The 16,201-nt window shown below is 40.0% G+C and overlaps 1 protein-coding gene across 1 annotated transcript in view; it reads right to left on the bottom strand.

Annotated features, from left to right (window-relative positions):
- NK7.1 (homeobox protein NK7.1) overlaps positions 1 to 13,946 on the bottom strand; it is a 159,118-nt gene extending 145,172 nt beyond the window's left edge. Inside the window, exon 1 of the mRNA XM_087359694.1 lies at positions 11,871 to 13,946. Within this exon, the coding sequence (XP_087215820.1) occupies positions 11,871 to 12,819 (949 nt within the window). The 5' untranslated portion in view covers positions 12,820 to 13,946. The remainder of the gene's footprint in view (positions 1 to 11,870) is intronic.
- Positions 13,947 to 16,201: the final 2,255 nt, after the last annotated feature.

Below are 16,201 nucleotides of genomic sequence, written 5' to 3'. Positions count from 1 at the left end.
TCATGTGTCCCGGCCAGAAAACATGAGCCAATGGGATTAATAATTAAAACAGCCGCTGGCATGTCCCTGTATATACAGAGAACAGAGAACATAGAGAGAGAGAGGGGGGGGGGCGGCTATGGGCCGCTGTTTATCGATAATAATCAGTGTCCATAGCAAATTGCTACCCTACAAGCTATGTGGAAACTCAACTGAATATTGCAAGTGATTTTTTTGTTATGGGGGGTGGGGGTGGGGGGTGAGAATTCATTACAAAATCAGTCAATGTGCTTTGAACACCCGTTAAATCGCGCGTAATCGAGATTAAGGTCTGCACAAACGGAATAGCAGATATGATGTCCACTTTGAGCCACCGTATCTATTTTTCAAGTCCTGGCAGCACTCATTTGGATTCTGAATTTCTGAGACAGTGCGTGAAAAATTCTACTGGCCAAAACAATTTATGGCAGCAAATGTCTTTATGTATGTATGAACGAAACAGAGAGGAGGAGGATTCATTGCCTTCGCTAATAAAAATTAAACATCGAAATGATGACGATAAAAGGAAAACAGAGATCTGCAAAATTATTAACAGAAACACACACACGCGAGCCTTACAAAAGAAAATATTACTCTAACAATACGACGCCGAAGGTGGCTACCCCCATTGCCCTACGCCGAAAGAGGACACCGATAAAAGCTCATAGTCTCATACCAACGTTTCATATGAACATACTGTCTCCATCTTCAATATGTTCCTACCTACGGCTACACGACCCAGAACATCATGTCACAAATATTCAGGACTGGGTCGAGGGAACAATAGAAATGTCCCGATTCTGTCCCTTCCAGCAACGGGAGGGATCCTTCAACTGAGAGTCCAGCATAACCCAGGACTTTTTACCCACTCCAGAGTTATTAAAACAGCTCAAGGAGGGCGGAAGCCAGCGAATACCCAGAGGGCGACTGCTATTGTAAAATAGCTGTTATGAAATATGTAAATCTTCCCTTGGCTGTGCCATAACTCAGGCAGTTATACGCCGGCTTCTCAGCGCAGAGACTGGGTTTCAGTTCCGGGTGAGTCCAAGTAAGATTCGAGATGCACGAAGTGGCATTGGAGCAGGGTTTTTCGCCGAGTTTTTAGATTTTCATTCTACCACTGCTCCATACTCATCTATCAGTTAAGGGTTTCATCCCTGATACCGCACTTAGCTGGTCTCTCAGTAAAGGCAGCTTTCTTTTATTAATCCTCCTTTCTATAGACTTTACATTATTTTCTTATATTTTAATGATAAATTTCGGGACGCTGTGTAAGCATAACGAGCTAATGAGAATATTTAAATCAAACAAGAGTTAATCGGATGGCAGAATAGGTAAAACACGTAAGTTCATAGCAAGAACGGACCAAGATCCCATATATTTTTAAATCTAACATATTACGAATCCGGTTCACACTCTCACACCCAAACTATTTAAGATCGTTTTTAATAATACCCTCTCATCTGCCCGTATGTTTCCCGAAAAGCCAATTCCTTTTAGATTCTTCTACCACAATATTATATCAATCTCTCATCGAAGCTGTGTGTGCTATATTCCCAACTCATCTCATGCTCCCAGATATTACTAGCCTCTTCATGTTGACCAAAGAGTGCAGATCATGGAATTACTCATTACGTAATAGTTTCAATCTTCCTACTCACTCTGTTTTTTTAAAAAAAAAGTTCTGGAAATGAATATTTAATCATTTAAAGGCCAGAAAAAACTTTATTCGCCACGTGCTTAATACATTTTTTGTACGTGTTTCGTACGAGATTTTCGTGGTCTTCCTCCATCGTACGGGAACGTACCAATCACTAACAGCTCTCAATGTCCCTGCAGATCCCACAGAGCGAGACTGACGTCTGTTAAAGTAGGAAATGCAATTTATTTTAACAGCACATGTGAGAACCGTTTATCAAGTAATTTGTTCGGGCTGGCAGCTGCGATCCAGTGTAAGTATGCATGTCCCTAGCACACAGTCTCTCGTCCGAAAGAGATAAGGCACGATCAAAGCAGGCCTTGTCTGTCACACAAGAACTCATTCATAACAGAAATCGATTTTCAAGGGACGAACGCAAACTCCTACTTCAGAACTAATGAAGAAAAAAAGTTCGTCGAAAAATTTCAGACAATAACCACAACACCAACATCTAACACGGTTTTCATCAGTTACTCCCTAAAATTCGGGATTTCCGCATTAAGACACACGGTGAACATGGCAAAGCTAATAGGCAGGTTTTTCAAACATTCTTTGTAAACGTAGCTTGCTATAAGTGATTCCACAATGTGTCTGAAGCAATAACACGCGGCATAAGGTATCTTACTAACATCAAGATAAAATTTCTTGGTTTTTTCCGTCATATTAATACACTCATTCTCTACGGATTGTGGCCTGCTGTGTCAGGAAGACAATGAAGCTGAAAAAGAGGCGATGTGTTCCTCCGAAACGTCGGCAATCCTCTACAGTAAATTACTCGTCAAAAATTACGGGTAAATCTGAGTTATTAAAGACACAGTCATAAATGTTATCTCATAAGGTCAAAAATCCCTTAATAGCAGATGATCAATTATTTTTAAAAAATTAGTAATTAACAGTTTCTTGAGTATACAGTTAATTAACTTTGTAGAAAAAAGTAATTATGCGCATTTGTGGAACCTAAAGGCTGATTACTGTGTTCAAAAGAGTCCATAAGTAATCTGTATCAGTGGTATTCAACCTGGGGTACGCGAAGACATCTTAGGGGGTACGTGAAATTTAAAAAAATATATATATTATTTTATGATAAACACTGAATAATCAGTAATGTAATTTATTTAATTTATTTTAGATGTAGATTATATACTATGTATAACTTGAATTATACACCAACAACTTTGGGGGTACAAAGTTGAAGAGAAATTATATCTGGGGGTACGCGAACAAAAAAAGGTTGAATACCACAGATCTGTATCATAAGCCAGATTAACCCAATCCACACCCTCGTTCTTGGGATTCGATTCGACATTATTCCCTTCTTCGTCAAATTAAGTCAACTTTTTGCAGTAACAAATCCACGGGGAGCAGATGAAAACAGAGAAAGACACTTTTCAGTAGCAACAGGACAGGCGTGAGATGTTAACAGTACCGCTGATTTAGACGTCAAATAATCCAAAAGCATGAACTTATTACTTCGGACATCACGTGTCAATCCTCTCCCTGTTGTCTGTGCCAGACGTCTGTTTCATTCACAGGGGGTAGTGACTCCCCCACCCTGTTCCCCACTAACCCTCAAGTCAATGCACCCAATGTTGATCAATAGTGCTTCGACCAAGCACAGAAAGAAAGAAAGAGACACAAAAAAGATAAAATAGAACATGAATATGACAAAGCAGATTCAGAGAGTCAGGTTAAAAACACGAAAATGTATTAGGCCTAATTTCCTTAATATGCGACAATAAAATCTGCAAAGTTTGACTGAATAAATTGTAAGTTAATTCAGTCCTCCGTTCAGTACTACATAGCCGTCTGTCCTAACGCTGAATTATAAGCTAAGGCAGTGGAATCCACATACTGTTTCCTTAAAATCCATTTTAACACTTTCCTTCCATCAACGTCTAGGTCTCCCAACTTACTTCTTCCTTTTCAGCTTTACGATTAAGACATATTAACTTCTCAGTTTCCATGCGTGCTTGTGTTCAGCCCATCTCATCGTCCTTGATTTGATCTATCTTAAAATACTCCATGAAGCCACAAACTCCGAAGCTCATCATTGTGAAATTGTCCCCGTTTTAGAGTTACGTACTTTTTTCGCGTTTCTTACGTGGTACCAAAACAAAAAAGCACGTAAGCTTGCGTGTAATGTTTCTTAACGTGCAATTACGCTCTATTTTAATTAAAGTTCTTTATGGCGTCGGATTAAAATTAATTTAAAGCAGAAAATTCCTCTAGAATAAAATCACAGAAAAGCTTCGTAGAAGATAATCTTCTTTGGTGACAATCCATCTGTGACTGAACAACGTAGCTCGTGGTTCGTCCCTTCTGAGGCCATACAACCAGTGATTAAGGCCACCAAAACAGAAGAAGGTCAACTTTCTATCCAATGAATCAGAATGCTATGAATATTTCAGTAGATCCGACGCACACGTGGATACAACATTTCCAATTTGCAGGGATTGGTGTTGCAGAACTCACATCCGTCTGTCCCCCCCCCCCCCCCACTGCGGTCGTCGCCAACACAAAATTTGCATTATTATAAAATGTTCACTTTACAAATAAATGCCAGCCATACATAATTAAACGTATTTCTCCGGTGTAAACTTACAGGACGTAACACTAAAGATAAAGGCAGTACGTTCCTTAGAATAATTGGTATCACAATGGATACAACATCCACATCTTCATGGTAGCGAGAAATTCAAATCGAAAATAATATACGTCCGGTCTGAAATACCTCAAAACCACAAAACACAAGTTCGTAATTTGGCTACCCCTGACAGACCAATTGTGTGGCCCACTCAGGATCCTTATTAAGACAGCTGGAATGTGACGCTGAGGACCTATGTTTCGGATGCCCAAATACGTCTTCACGGAGTGATGTTATTAATGACATACAAGAGACATACGTCGGAGGGTTTCTACCTCTAGACGCTGCGTCGATGACTCATCGCCCTGATATCGGAGGCAGTAAGCACCTCTGAAACGTCGGTCAATATATACCAGACTACACGGTGGAACATCCCACAAGAGACATTTTCACAAGCTCGTCGATATAAGAATTTAAAATCTCAGAGGTCATACCCTGTTTTAAGACTACCCAGGTGTGGGACGTAAAGAAGACCTCTTAAACAGGGTAGCATGATCGTCACACGTGTCCGTGTTGTGGAGCAGGTGGTATTCATCTGCATGATCTCAGAGCCCTGATTCTGCTCCTGACAATAAAACGTCCACATACAAACACTTCTCGTATCGAACCAGCCCCTAGTAATTTTAAGAGTGAACAAATATAATGCGAATTCTACGCACTAAAATTACATCACAAAAGAACTTAAGCATTTGTGAGTCAGTCAGTGAACGCTACGTAAATCAAGGAATTTAACATGAAACATCGCCTTGCACCCTGGAACCTAACACAGCAGATTCGTGTACATAAATTCAGCAATAATCCTACATTTCGAATTTAGTTTGCAGTCTCGCGATGTTTGTTTCCAATCTTCCTCCTTCTGCGTCTCCTTTATCCCTTCTCTCTTTATGGTTTCCTACCTACATACGTAACCGAGACTAGAACAGCAGAGGTCGATAATCCGCGCCCGTTTCCGGCTTTGTAACGTTTTGCTCCAGAGTTGTTGATGCTCCAGAACTCCGCCCGCCTCATCCCCCCTCCCCTCTTCTGCATCTCTCTACTAAGTCGCTTTCACCCCTGCCACCCCCCCAACACCCCCGCCGGGGGGTCTCTGCAGGGTTTGCTTCGCTCTCTGTATTACAGTTTTCTACGTAACAACGAACACAATTGGAAGACAGCGAAGACATTTCCAATTTCTAGACACTACAATCCAGGCAGTAATACCACTACCAGCTAGAGAAAGGAGCCGACGTAAAACACAGTGGAAAAAATCACTTTAACAACCATATAAACAAATATTTATTAAATATAATCAAGAAGCAGATGATGGCTATAGAACGTAGAGACGATGGTGATGTTCCTCTGGGTTCTGAAGCCATGTAGACTTATAGATAGATGTCAGCGTTTCGGAGGAATATAATGTCTCCATCTTCAGAGATTCCCTGAAGATGGAGGCAGCATGTTTTTTCCGAAACTTTAGCATCTAACGACAGATCTATACAGCGTCGAGCCCAGAACAGAATCATCCTCACCGCCTTGTAGACTTCAAATCTGACATCCGTTTGATAATGTTTCAAATCAGGCATATTTAGATAAAAAAAAGTTGTCAGTGGAACCAAGGTTCCGGAGAATTTGACCTAAATACGTCTACACGGAAAGGAAGTTTATATATTGGCTTTATTCTAAATATTTCCTTTATACATGCTTTACAATTGAGTAAAGTTTAATTAAGACTTTGCTTATTTAACTTGAGTTAGTTACGCTTAAGATGGCTCTGTGGTAGCTGAATGTAATGTAAAGTAATGTTTTATAGGTAACAACAATGCCGAGTAAACAGATGACGTTTCCTAGGTAACATAACAATGAAGTTACACTTTTTCGTAACACATTTTTGCCGAATGACTCTTCCTTATAGACGTATTTACGTCAAAAGAGGAAATTTATTATAAAAGAAAATAGTCGCAGGTTCTCGGACGAAAAGGACGCAGCATCCCAGAAGAGAGTAAACTTAAATACATGGATCTACAATAATACAATAATTTATTTACCGTCTTTACACAAACTTAAAAATGTTGTTAAAATTACTTAAAATTATAACATTTTTTCATTAGATACTAGATCTTGTTACATTTTACATTTGACGACATGTTTCGATGTTATCTCATCATCATCAGGTCTATCAATTAAAATCTGTTGCACTTCTTGCTCTGCGTATATTGATTTGTTATAATTTTAAGTAATTTTAACAACATTTTTAAGTTTGTGTAAAGACGGTAAATAAATTATTGTATTAATAAACACAAACATGACGCAATTAAGATATAAATTACATGGATCTGTTTCGGAGATCGTCATGTACACAGTTCTGTCATCTGCGGCTTTCAAGCTAAAACAAGACGTCGTAATGCCTTTTACGGAAACCGAGGTTCAATATCGTATTCATAACAATCCGCCACTGGACCTTACCTGAGACGAATAAATCCGGTCCTCGCCCCCAGTGAGACACGTTATTTGTTTAATATTCATATCGAACACGCATTACAAAGAAGCTAAGCGAAGGGAATGTCTGATGACATGAGAACACGTGTAACCACGCTTAACTGCGATAAATGAGCAGATGACAAAATCCCGATCACTTCCATCAGCTGACATAACACAAAGGCAACTGTCGGAAAGAAAATTTGTAGAACAAGATGGCGCACGTCAGCCACAGAACACGTGGAATGTGGGGGTTGCCGAAACGGATTCACAAAATGATCATCACACACCGACATTAAATTACAATTAAGTTTCTACTGCTTATGGTTTCTGTGTTATTTTTACGTTAAGTCGTTTATCGAGACTCTGGGTTGTGGCCCTCAGGGAACAGCACACAAATCGCACATGAGAGGAGGACGACCACGTGGATATCTGGACCAGAGACTGAGGACGGAGAAACTACATAATCAGCGTAATAATTTCTATTATTATTGTGATTAAATCAAAAGGATAAGATGGACGGGGAATGTAGCACGCAGACAGATTCATTTAGACACTTCTAGTGGGAAGACACGAAAGGGAGGGATTTAGTGAAATACAAACTAGTGTAACAGTAAACGTATGAAGAAGTCGAATGGATTCAGCTGGCTCGGGACAGGGTCTGTTGATGGGATGTTATGAACATGATAATAAGATTTAGGGTTTCCTGACAGCCGATAATATTTATTTTGAACAACTGAGATACTCTCAGATTCTCATGAATGAGACATTTATTCTGTTTTTCCTTCCTGCCACACATTCGTCGTCATGAGTATGATAAATTATACTGGCAGGATTTTTGTACCAGCTGTTTCAAGGTACAATCATAACTAAAAGTTGCAAAACTTGATCGGTTAACTCCGCCATACCTTTGTGTCAAACTCAGCACGTAAACGGCTCGAGATTCACTGAATGTATTTCATCAAATTTGGTAATTATGAGCTTTATTAAAATCCACCTGACACATCCCAATTCTGGTTTAAATCTAACAACAACGGACACCTTACACGATTCTGCGCGCGGTAGTGACTTGGTGGGGAATCCCCAGCGAACAGCTTAAACACATGGGGGGAATCCTCTGCTATGTCATCACTCAGACCAAGCAAATTTTTACTGACTGTCCCCAAAAAATATCTGACGTCAATGACACAAATGCGTACATTTCCACACTTGTTAAACCTCAAGCAGATCAATCCACTTACGGAGATAAGATCAAATTTCATTTTCGATATGCCTGACACGTCAAGAAGGATAGAAAATATCTCGAGATTCGTTTCGACTACTAAAAATTTCAAGCTCCTAACATATTAGCAATTCTTACCACGCGGTATCCAGACAATTAATTACACGCTACGGAAACGGCATAAGAATGAAGCCTAAATGAGAAACGTCTCTCTCTGTCGTCTGCAGTTCAAACTGCTTTCTGGAGTAATTCTGAACATGCGCCTAATAAAATGGCTCGTTTCATAAAAACGTAAGATTCTTTCGAATCTTCCGGAAAATCGTACGACTAAACCCTCCCCGTTGATAAATACCCAGAGTTTAACTTCGCAAAGAGACGTCGTCAAACAACCTACCGAAAAACATTTAAATACTCGAAGCCTTTTTATAGTTGACTTAACTCTACTTTTCTTACTACAGAAATGTTGCTTAGAACGTGAAATTAAGCGTTTGTATAATCTAAGGACACCCGACTATCCTGACTGAAGATTTTCGTGGTTTACTTCAGTCCCTCCAAGCAAATTTCGAGATAGTATCATAAATCAGGCCTCGATCGCTTCCTTCCACATCCTTTACAATTCACTATTCATTTCCATCGTCTCATTCGACGATGCACAGTCTGAGCTAATGAAAACACGTCGTTAAATAAACTATAAATGAATAAAAAAATAACACAGTTGATCTATCAGCGTGTAGTCCGAAACTGTAGTTGATTTCTAAATTATCGATAATGCTTCGAACTCGCTCGCCTAATTTACATGTCAGTTTTTGGAAAACGTAACAAGCGAACGATAAGATATTTTCGACGAACCTACGTCCTTGTGACCTGTTCCAACCTGTACAGGCTACAACCAGTTTTCTTTATTAACGATGCTCGATATCATCTACATCGTTTCTCACACACACACAGCGAAATACTCTCTTGGATTGAAATCATTCTTCAAAGTCTAAACGAGCAGCGACAGAGATTCTCAAATCCACGATCAATGATCAACGAAGATTATTACTGCAACTGACGTCGAAATTTGGTGTTTGATTATAATTAACCTTCTTATTTTCACGTAGAACTTGGGGTGGATAGAGCACTACTAAAATTCAACTGGAATATTTGTCGTTTCTCGTATCTTCATCTCTTTCTTTTATCACTCTTGTACGTATATCTCGCTCGCTATTTCCTCTCGTATTCCTTCTCCATTACCTTCACATCTCAGAACAACAAGAAAAATAAAATTGCCGCGCGTGAAAAGCCAAAATTAAGCGTTATCGACTTGAACGATAAAAAAACACCGCTAAAATCTACCTAATGGTAGCAGCACTTGTAAAACAGGCAGTATGGCTTACATTCGTATTGCGTTATCCGGTGGACTGTCAGAACAAATGTCTATTGCTTTCTTATGCTGCTTAAAATTATTATTTCTATTATTCCTTAAGGATAAGCCACGGTGGTCTAGCGGTTAGAACGCTGGCATTGTAATCCTGGGGTCTCGGGTTCGATTCCCGGCTGTGCCCCAATTTATAACTTGTGTTGGGCAAGGCCGTAGTCTAGGCAACACGGAGTTTTCCTCCGTGGCATCCCAACAATTACTCCATTCACACACAGAAGAAGGCAATGGCAAACCACTTCTGGATCATCTGCCAAGAACGTATATGAACAGGTCCCAGTCCGAGAAAAGGATGGAAGGATCCTGTTCATATGGACCTGTCCTCAGACAGAACACTAAATAATAATTATAATATAAATAGCTAACATGTCTGTGCGATCAAATTATTATTATTATTATTATTAACCCATTAAATATTCACGACTTTATGGAGTATTTATTTCTGTGTACCCGAGACAAGCTTTGCCCCTGAGGTACAAAATGCAGCAGCCATTTCTTAAATGCATTTTGTTTTTAATACGTGTTACATATATTATATAGATTAGTATTATAAATTAATTGAATTATTATTATTATTTCGCTCTTTTTTTATTGCTGAAGCATAAAACTTTAAAATAAAAAATAAAAACATACCTACGCTAATTTATTTGATTCGACATCATTAAAACACGACGGGAGTCTGTAAACGAGATAACATCTCAGAGAAGACACTAACACTTTCGATTCCAATGGTACGATTAGGCTTACTACTTCAGACTGGCACACGCCATGAAGAAGAGTAATGTTAAGAGGGCGAAACATGTGTAGCGAATAGGTTATCGTCTTGCAACATAAACTGAAAAGAGATCTCAGTCTACCCCTTTAAAGTAGGGATTTTAACCTTTACGTGATCTAGGGGTATATTCAGCTATCAACCCCTTCCTAATGACCAGTGACACGTTGCTAGGTTACAAATGAGGACAATTTATCGAAACGTCATGACAGTTTATTAGAAATGCTACTCAATAAATCCGACTGTTGTAAGAACTTTCACGTAACTTAATCAATACAATGCTTTATCGAAATCATTCGTAAGTAATGTATGTAACGTTCAGATGTTCTTGCTGCCTCCATCATCAGGGCGAAAAGTTTCTAAATGTCTACCAGGCTACACGGCGATACAAGACACCCCTTTTCATAATCACCGCTGTGATAACCCCAAATCTTACCTACGATGTTTGACGTCACAAACAAGGGGACCTACTGTCTATACAAAATATATTCTAAGACCAAAGTTAATATATTTACAGACACTAAAACGCGAGCTCCAGTCACGAACCGAACTCAGTTTTCGTGAGCCCCTCGAATACTTTGCAAAGCGCACATCTCAAGATTTAAATGATGTGACCCCAATCGCGTTATTTGGAAACCGATAACGAAAGGGCACTGACTGAATCAGACTTCCGGTCTGCGTTTCTGCGGAACAAAAGTTTTACTGGACTTAAGGCACGCTCACACGTTACTGCGTTCTACAAGGTCACCCAACAAAACACGAGACGGCCTGCAAATCTGCTTAACTACGCGCCAGTTCATGCAGACATTGCGGAGTGGAGATATTACAACGTAAAATAAAATAAATGAACTACAGGATGTTCAAATTTGGTTTCGAAAAATAATAAAACATGTTTTTGGCATTGTGCATGGATAACAGATGTCCTTTTTTTTTTTAGGGAAATGTCGGTTTTGTTACGTACTATGTGTGACTAAGACGAAAAATAAATCAAAGCCATTAAAACATGGGTGTCGATTATAATTACTATTAGCCTACGTTCTACTGTAGAATAGTTTTGTTTGGTGTAGAAATTCAGTCAAATACGCGATACAATTGGGTTACGATTTGGCAACAATTGGAAATAAAGACTCAGACTTGAAGTTCTATAGTAAAATGTAAATATAAACTATAACACTTTGACAAAGGAAAATACAATACGAATTTCTGCAACAATGGTTCATTTAAAACCTAAATGTTTAAAACTTAAAATTAAAATCTCACTCTCTTTACAAATTTCAAAGACGAATTTTTGTAAGAGATAGCAAAAACGCTAACATATTACAAAAAAAAAATAAAACTAGCAAACTGAAATTCATTCTTGGCAAGTTGCGTCTGGTAAGTAGAAAGAAAGATTTATCCTACCTTTCAGATTCCCGAAAATGCAGAAACTGTTTATAGTCAACATTTGATAAAAAAAATCTAGATGTTTACAAGACGAAAATCACGCCACGTCAAGCCAAGTGGTTTCGCTATTCGACTAACTTTATACCTGAAGCAGCGATCTTACGTCAATGCACTTAAGACGACGTGAATGTAAAACAGGTCCAAGCAACGGCAGTCAACTTACGATGTCAGTTCGAACGAGGATGGACCAAATCCTACCTTTGCCGATGTGGGAGTTCCGGTTCACTGCGTGGCCCGAACCTTTGCTTCCAGCGGCGGTCGCCGCCACTGGAGAAGACGTCGTCACATCCGACAAAGGACGGCCGTTCATGGTGACACCCCGCGGACAATCTATGCCGTTGAGGGGCGGTTCCCGAAAGGGAGGCGGTCTGTGGTGAAGGTGATTCGGGGTTCCTTTCCCGATAATCTGCGGTGGCATCGGTGGGGTGAGGGTCCTCGCGCTGGCAGGAACTCCCATCATAGACCCCACCGACGAAGTTGGCGAAGCATCTCGGCTCTTTGTCGTCAAGTTGAGAGGCTCGTTACTAAGTTCGTCGTCTTCATCTTCAGTGGTCAGCGAGGGGGTAGGTGGGGGCGGGGGGTGTAGGACTGAACCCGGAGAGGCTCTCGGCGGTATTAACGGGGGTGGCGTCGCTCTTATCGGCGTCGGGGCGACCACCACGTGTGAAGACGCCTTCTTATTATTGTTATTATTATTATTATTGTTATTGCATGGTCCCCAGCCCATGATGTCGGAAATGAAATGCGGTGTCGGCGTTTTGGGAGGCTTGGCATAGACGTGGGGGTGCCACGAGTTGACGGCTAGCGATGCCGAAACTACGCCAACCGTCGGCGTCACTCCGCTATAATGCGTCTTAGAGTCCATCGTCGACATGACTGAGGGCGTAGCTCTCAGTAAAGTGACGTCACTGGACGCTGGTGACGACATGTTGCCCTCAGAAGGACTCCCCACAGGACTCCCCCCGTTGTTGGTGACATCGCTGCTACTGCTCTCACTGCTTGTTCGACTCCCGCCACTGCCACGATTTCGTATCGTGTTCTTGTTCTTAACAATAATATTTGCGTGATTGTTCACACTGCTAATCACTACGCCGTCACGTTTTTGTTGTTGATGTTGTTTTATTTGTTGTTGTTGTTGTTGTTGCATGCTGGGAAGAATACGAATGATCGGCAGTCACGAATCTCAGACATGAATTCATTCACCTCAAACACAAACACACGCCACACCAAAGAGAGACAGAAAACGTGTTTAACTTTTCAATTGACGAAGGCACACATAAACCAACACTGATGTGTGACTATATTACCACGAATTAAAATGTTAACCACTTCTCCATATTTCCCGCATAAAACATATTGCAGCATTTAGATGAGGTCACAGATACAGCTAAAGCCTTTTTCTTTTTCTATTCCCCCCCTCCCATCACATCAGAAAGATGTATTCACTGCTACGCCACTGCTCCAAATGGTTTTAATGGGGCTCGGGGAACTACACGATCGTCAGCATTACCACAGTAGAACTGAATTTACTGACCCCCACCCGTCCCGCCGATGTCTAAAAACACTGGTTCTGTTTTCACGAACAACAGACTTGCCTCAAAGGTGCAGTCTGTAAACACAGAACGACGGAATATCCACTTCTTTTAACAATTAATCTTTGAGAAATAACAACACTGATCACTGGTACACAACATGAATTCAAACTCTTACGATGCCACATTCTCATAACAATGGGTCCAATAAAATATTTTCCTTCATTATTGTCAGTAAATATATAATTAATCCAATGCAACCTTCTCGAAAAATGTTCGCTTCATACAGCTTTCCATTGTTATAAAAGAATAATATTTCCAGGCTTTTTGCAAAATTAATTACAACACTGTTTATTGAACGACAATCACTTTATATTTTAACTATTCGCAGTTTATTCTCCGTCATTTAACCACTGTGTCACCTATTACTCTGTAAACACGCTTTCATTTTAGCAAATAAAATACGTGCTCTCCACAGAACCAATAACACAAAGCTACTTATTTCTTTCCTGCAAAGTACGTCGTCAAACACAGACACAGTCCACTGCCTTGTGACGTAACTGGACAGATACGTCCAACTAAATACGTTTAACACTGAAGTTTCATTGACACTTGCTGCAGATCGCGTGGTGTAAGCAGGTGATGTTGTCCAGTGCTGCTTGCAGCTCGCTGTCTAAACAAGCACAGCAACGACCCTACTGAGCTGGCGGTCGAACGATTACTGCCTGCAGATAGCAATGGGCTGGTGTTTCGGTAAACGGCCGCCGGTAGCAGTAGTGGCGTCAAACACATCATCATCATCATCCCCTCGCTAGTTGCTTGCTAGCTTTGCTTGTTGATAGCCCTGTATAATAGGAATACCCTCCCCTCCCCTCCCCCCCACCTCAGCTAAATTACCGTCGCACTAGTCGCTTACTTTGTCGCTATTATGCCGCACTACTAACCACGCCGAAAACATCAAGTCGCGGCATCAAGATTTTATTCGTAGAAACAACACTTCAGAATATTTGTCTTGTAAAGCGATGTTACTAAATGTATCAACCTATAAATTATCTTCAAAAAACATCAATAAAATACAGACCTTCATCTTAATTTAAACCTTACGCTCTTCTGATAAACTCTCAATTCACTAAACAGGAGAGCGAGTACTTTGAACGAAATTCATTACAACAAAATTTGTTAAGCAGAAATAAAAAAACTAATTTAAAAGCAATAATTAAAATAAAGAAAAAGTATATGCATGCCTACAGGAATAAATACACGGAAAATTAAATATTGGCCTACAGAACAAAAATTCTGATATTTTAATTATTATTATTATTATTATGAAACATAGATAAGATTAGTAATTAGAATAAATTAAGTCACAAACTAAAAGAGACGTGTCATGAGATTATAAATGGATGAAGTTACGAGGCTCAATGAGTGTCACAAAAATTCTTTGGTGAAATAGCGGAGAAAATCATTTATAATGATGCTTTAATTGCATAAACACACAATTCCTTTACCTCAGCGAACATAAACAGCGGAGTTGGCACAGTTGGAAATAAACTGAATATCCATGAGCTCACTGCCCCCCTGTACCCCTCATCAATACTGAACTCATCATAAGGGACAAAACGCAATAGCGAAACGTCGTTTTTATTTACGACACACCAACTTTATCACCAATTGTAAATAAATATTCATCACAAATACAAAGTAAAAAAAAAACATAGAAATGATTCCTGACGATGGAATCAAAAATTACCTCTGAAACAACTGTCAACTGCTACTAGGCTAGACGGTCCCAGAATGTAGCCTTTTCTTTGTATAAATTTAATTTAAGATAGTTCTGTTTAGGGTTGTTGCGCCGTGTAGTCTGGTAGAAACTGGCCGACGTTTCAGAGGAACTTTCTGCTTCATTGAGTTCCTTAGTTCTGGGGTAAACAAAAATGTGTGTTTCGTATTTAAAAATTTCTGGGCCACAAAGAAATACATCATGTTAAGAAGTACGAAGGCCAGACGTCTCTCAGAGGAGAACAACAAATTGCGATAAGAGTACACGGAAACCTTTTACGTTTGTTGATGAATACCAACATAAACAGAAGGCTGTATTTTTAAAATCGTCAAACAATCTTCACGTACGCGTTTAATAACAGAAGTAAAATGGCAGAACTTATCCTCGTGTTAACCTCGTAAATAAATTCTTAAGACTTTATTCACCATTAAAACGGTTTTCAAACGAGGTTATATGTTTTTTGAACGAGCAGTACCGTGATGTAGTTTTGTAATTTGTGTGCTATCCTAACACGATTCATACTGATTACAATATATACACGCATTGGTACAGTCTGGCACAACTGCAAAATAGACCTTCCCTGTCATTCACACGATAAACAAACGATACTTTTAAACGCCAAATGAACAAATACTCGGTTCTTCAAAATCAATGAAGGGCGTGTTAAAACGGTGTTAAAAGAAACACAGTAAGAGGGGGGGTTTGCGCATGCGTAAATCACCTCAAATGACGACTCTCTAAGCACGTTCGTTTTCCCATCCTTCTTCCGCTATTCATGTTCCATTACACTTCTCTCTCATTCCCCATTCTCCGCGAGTCACTTTATACTCTCTTCGATGTAAAGAGAGACTATGACAGTGACAAGCACACGTTGCCATGGTGATTGCCCCCACCGGCATCACCTTGCTACAATCAAACCTGAAAACATACATTTTCAGCGTTGGAATACATTAATTTATACGCAGCGGCACGTTTCGCGGTTCCCTGATACGGCAGTCGGTGCGTTACGAATACGTGGAGCTATACCTCCACTTTTCCCACCATCGTCATAGTGAGGTGTTTAACGATGGAGTGGGACAAATTGAAAATTTTTTCTCGTACTTCCTGATTACAAGCCATGGTGGTCTAGCGGTTAGAACGCTGGCCTTGTAATCCTGGGGGGTCTCGGGTTCGATTCCCGGCGGTGCCCGAATTTATAACTTGTGTTGGGCAAGGCC

The sequence above is a fragment of the Zootermopsis nevadensis genome, unplaced genomic scaffold (assembly GCF_977971745.1).
Source record: "Zootermopsis nevadensis isolate Lab colony 2312 unplaced genomic scaffold, Znev_1.0 Znev_ptg000032l, whole genome shotgun sequence".
NCBI lineage: Eukaryota > Metazoa > Arthropoda > Insecta > Blattodea > Termopsidae > Zootermopsis > Zootermopsis nevadensis.
The sequence above is the reverse complement of the archived record's forward strand: the minus strand, read 5'-3'. Positions and strand labels throughout refer to the sequence as shown.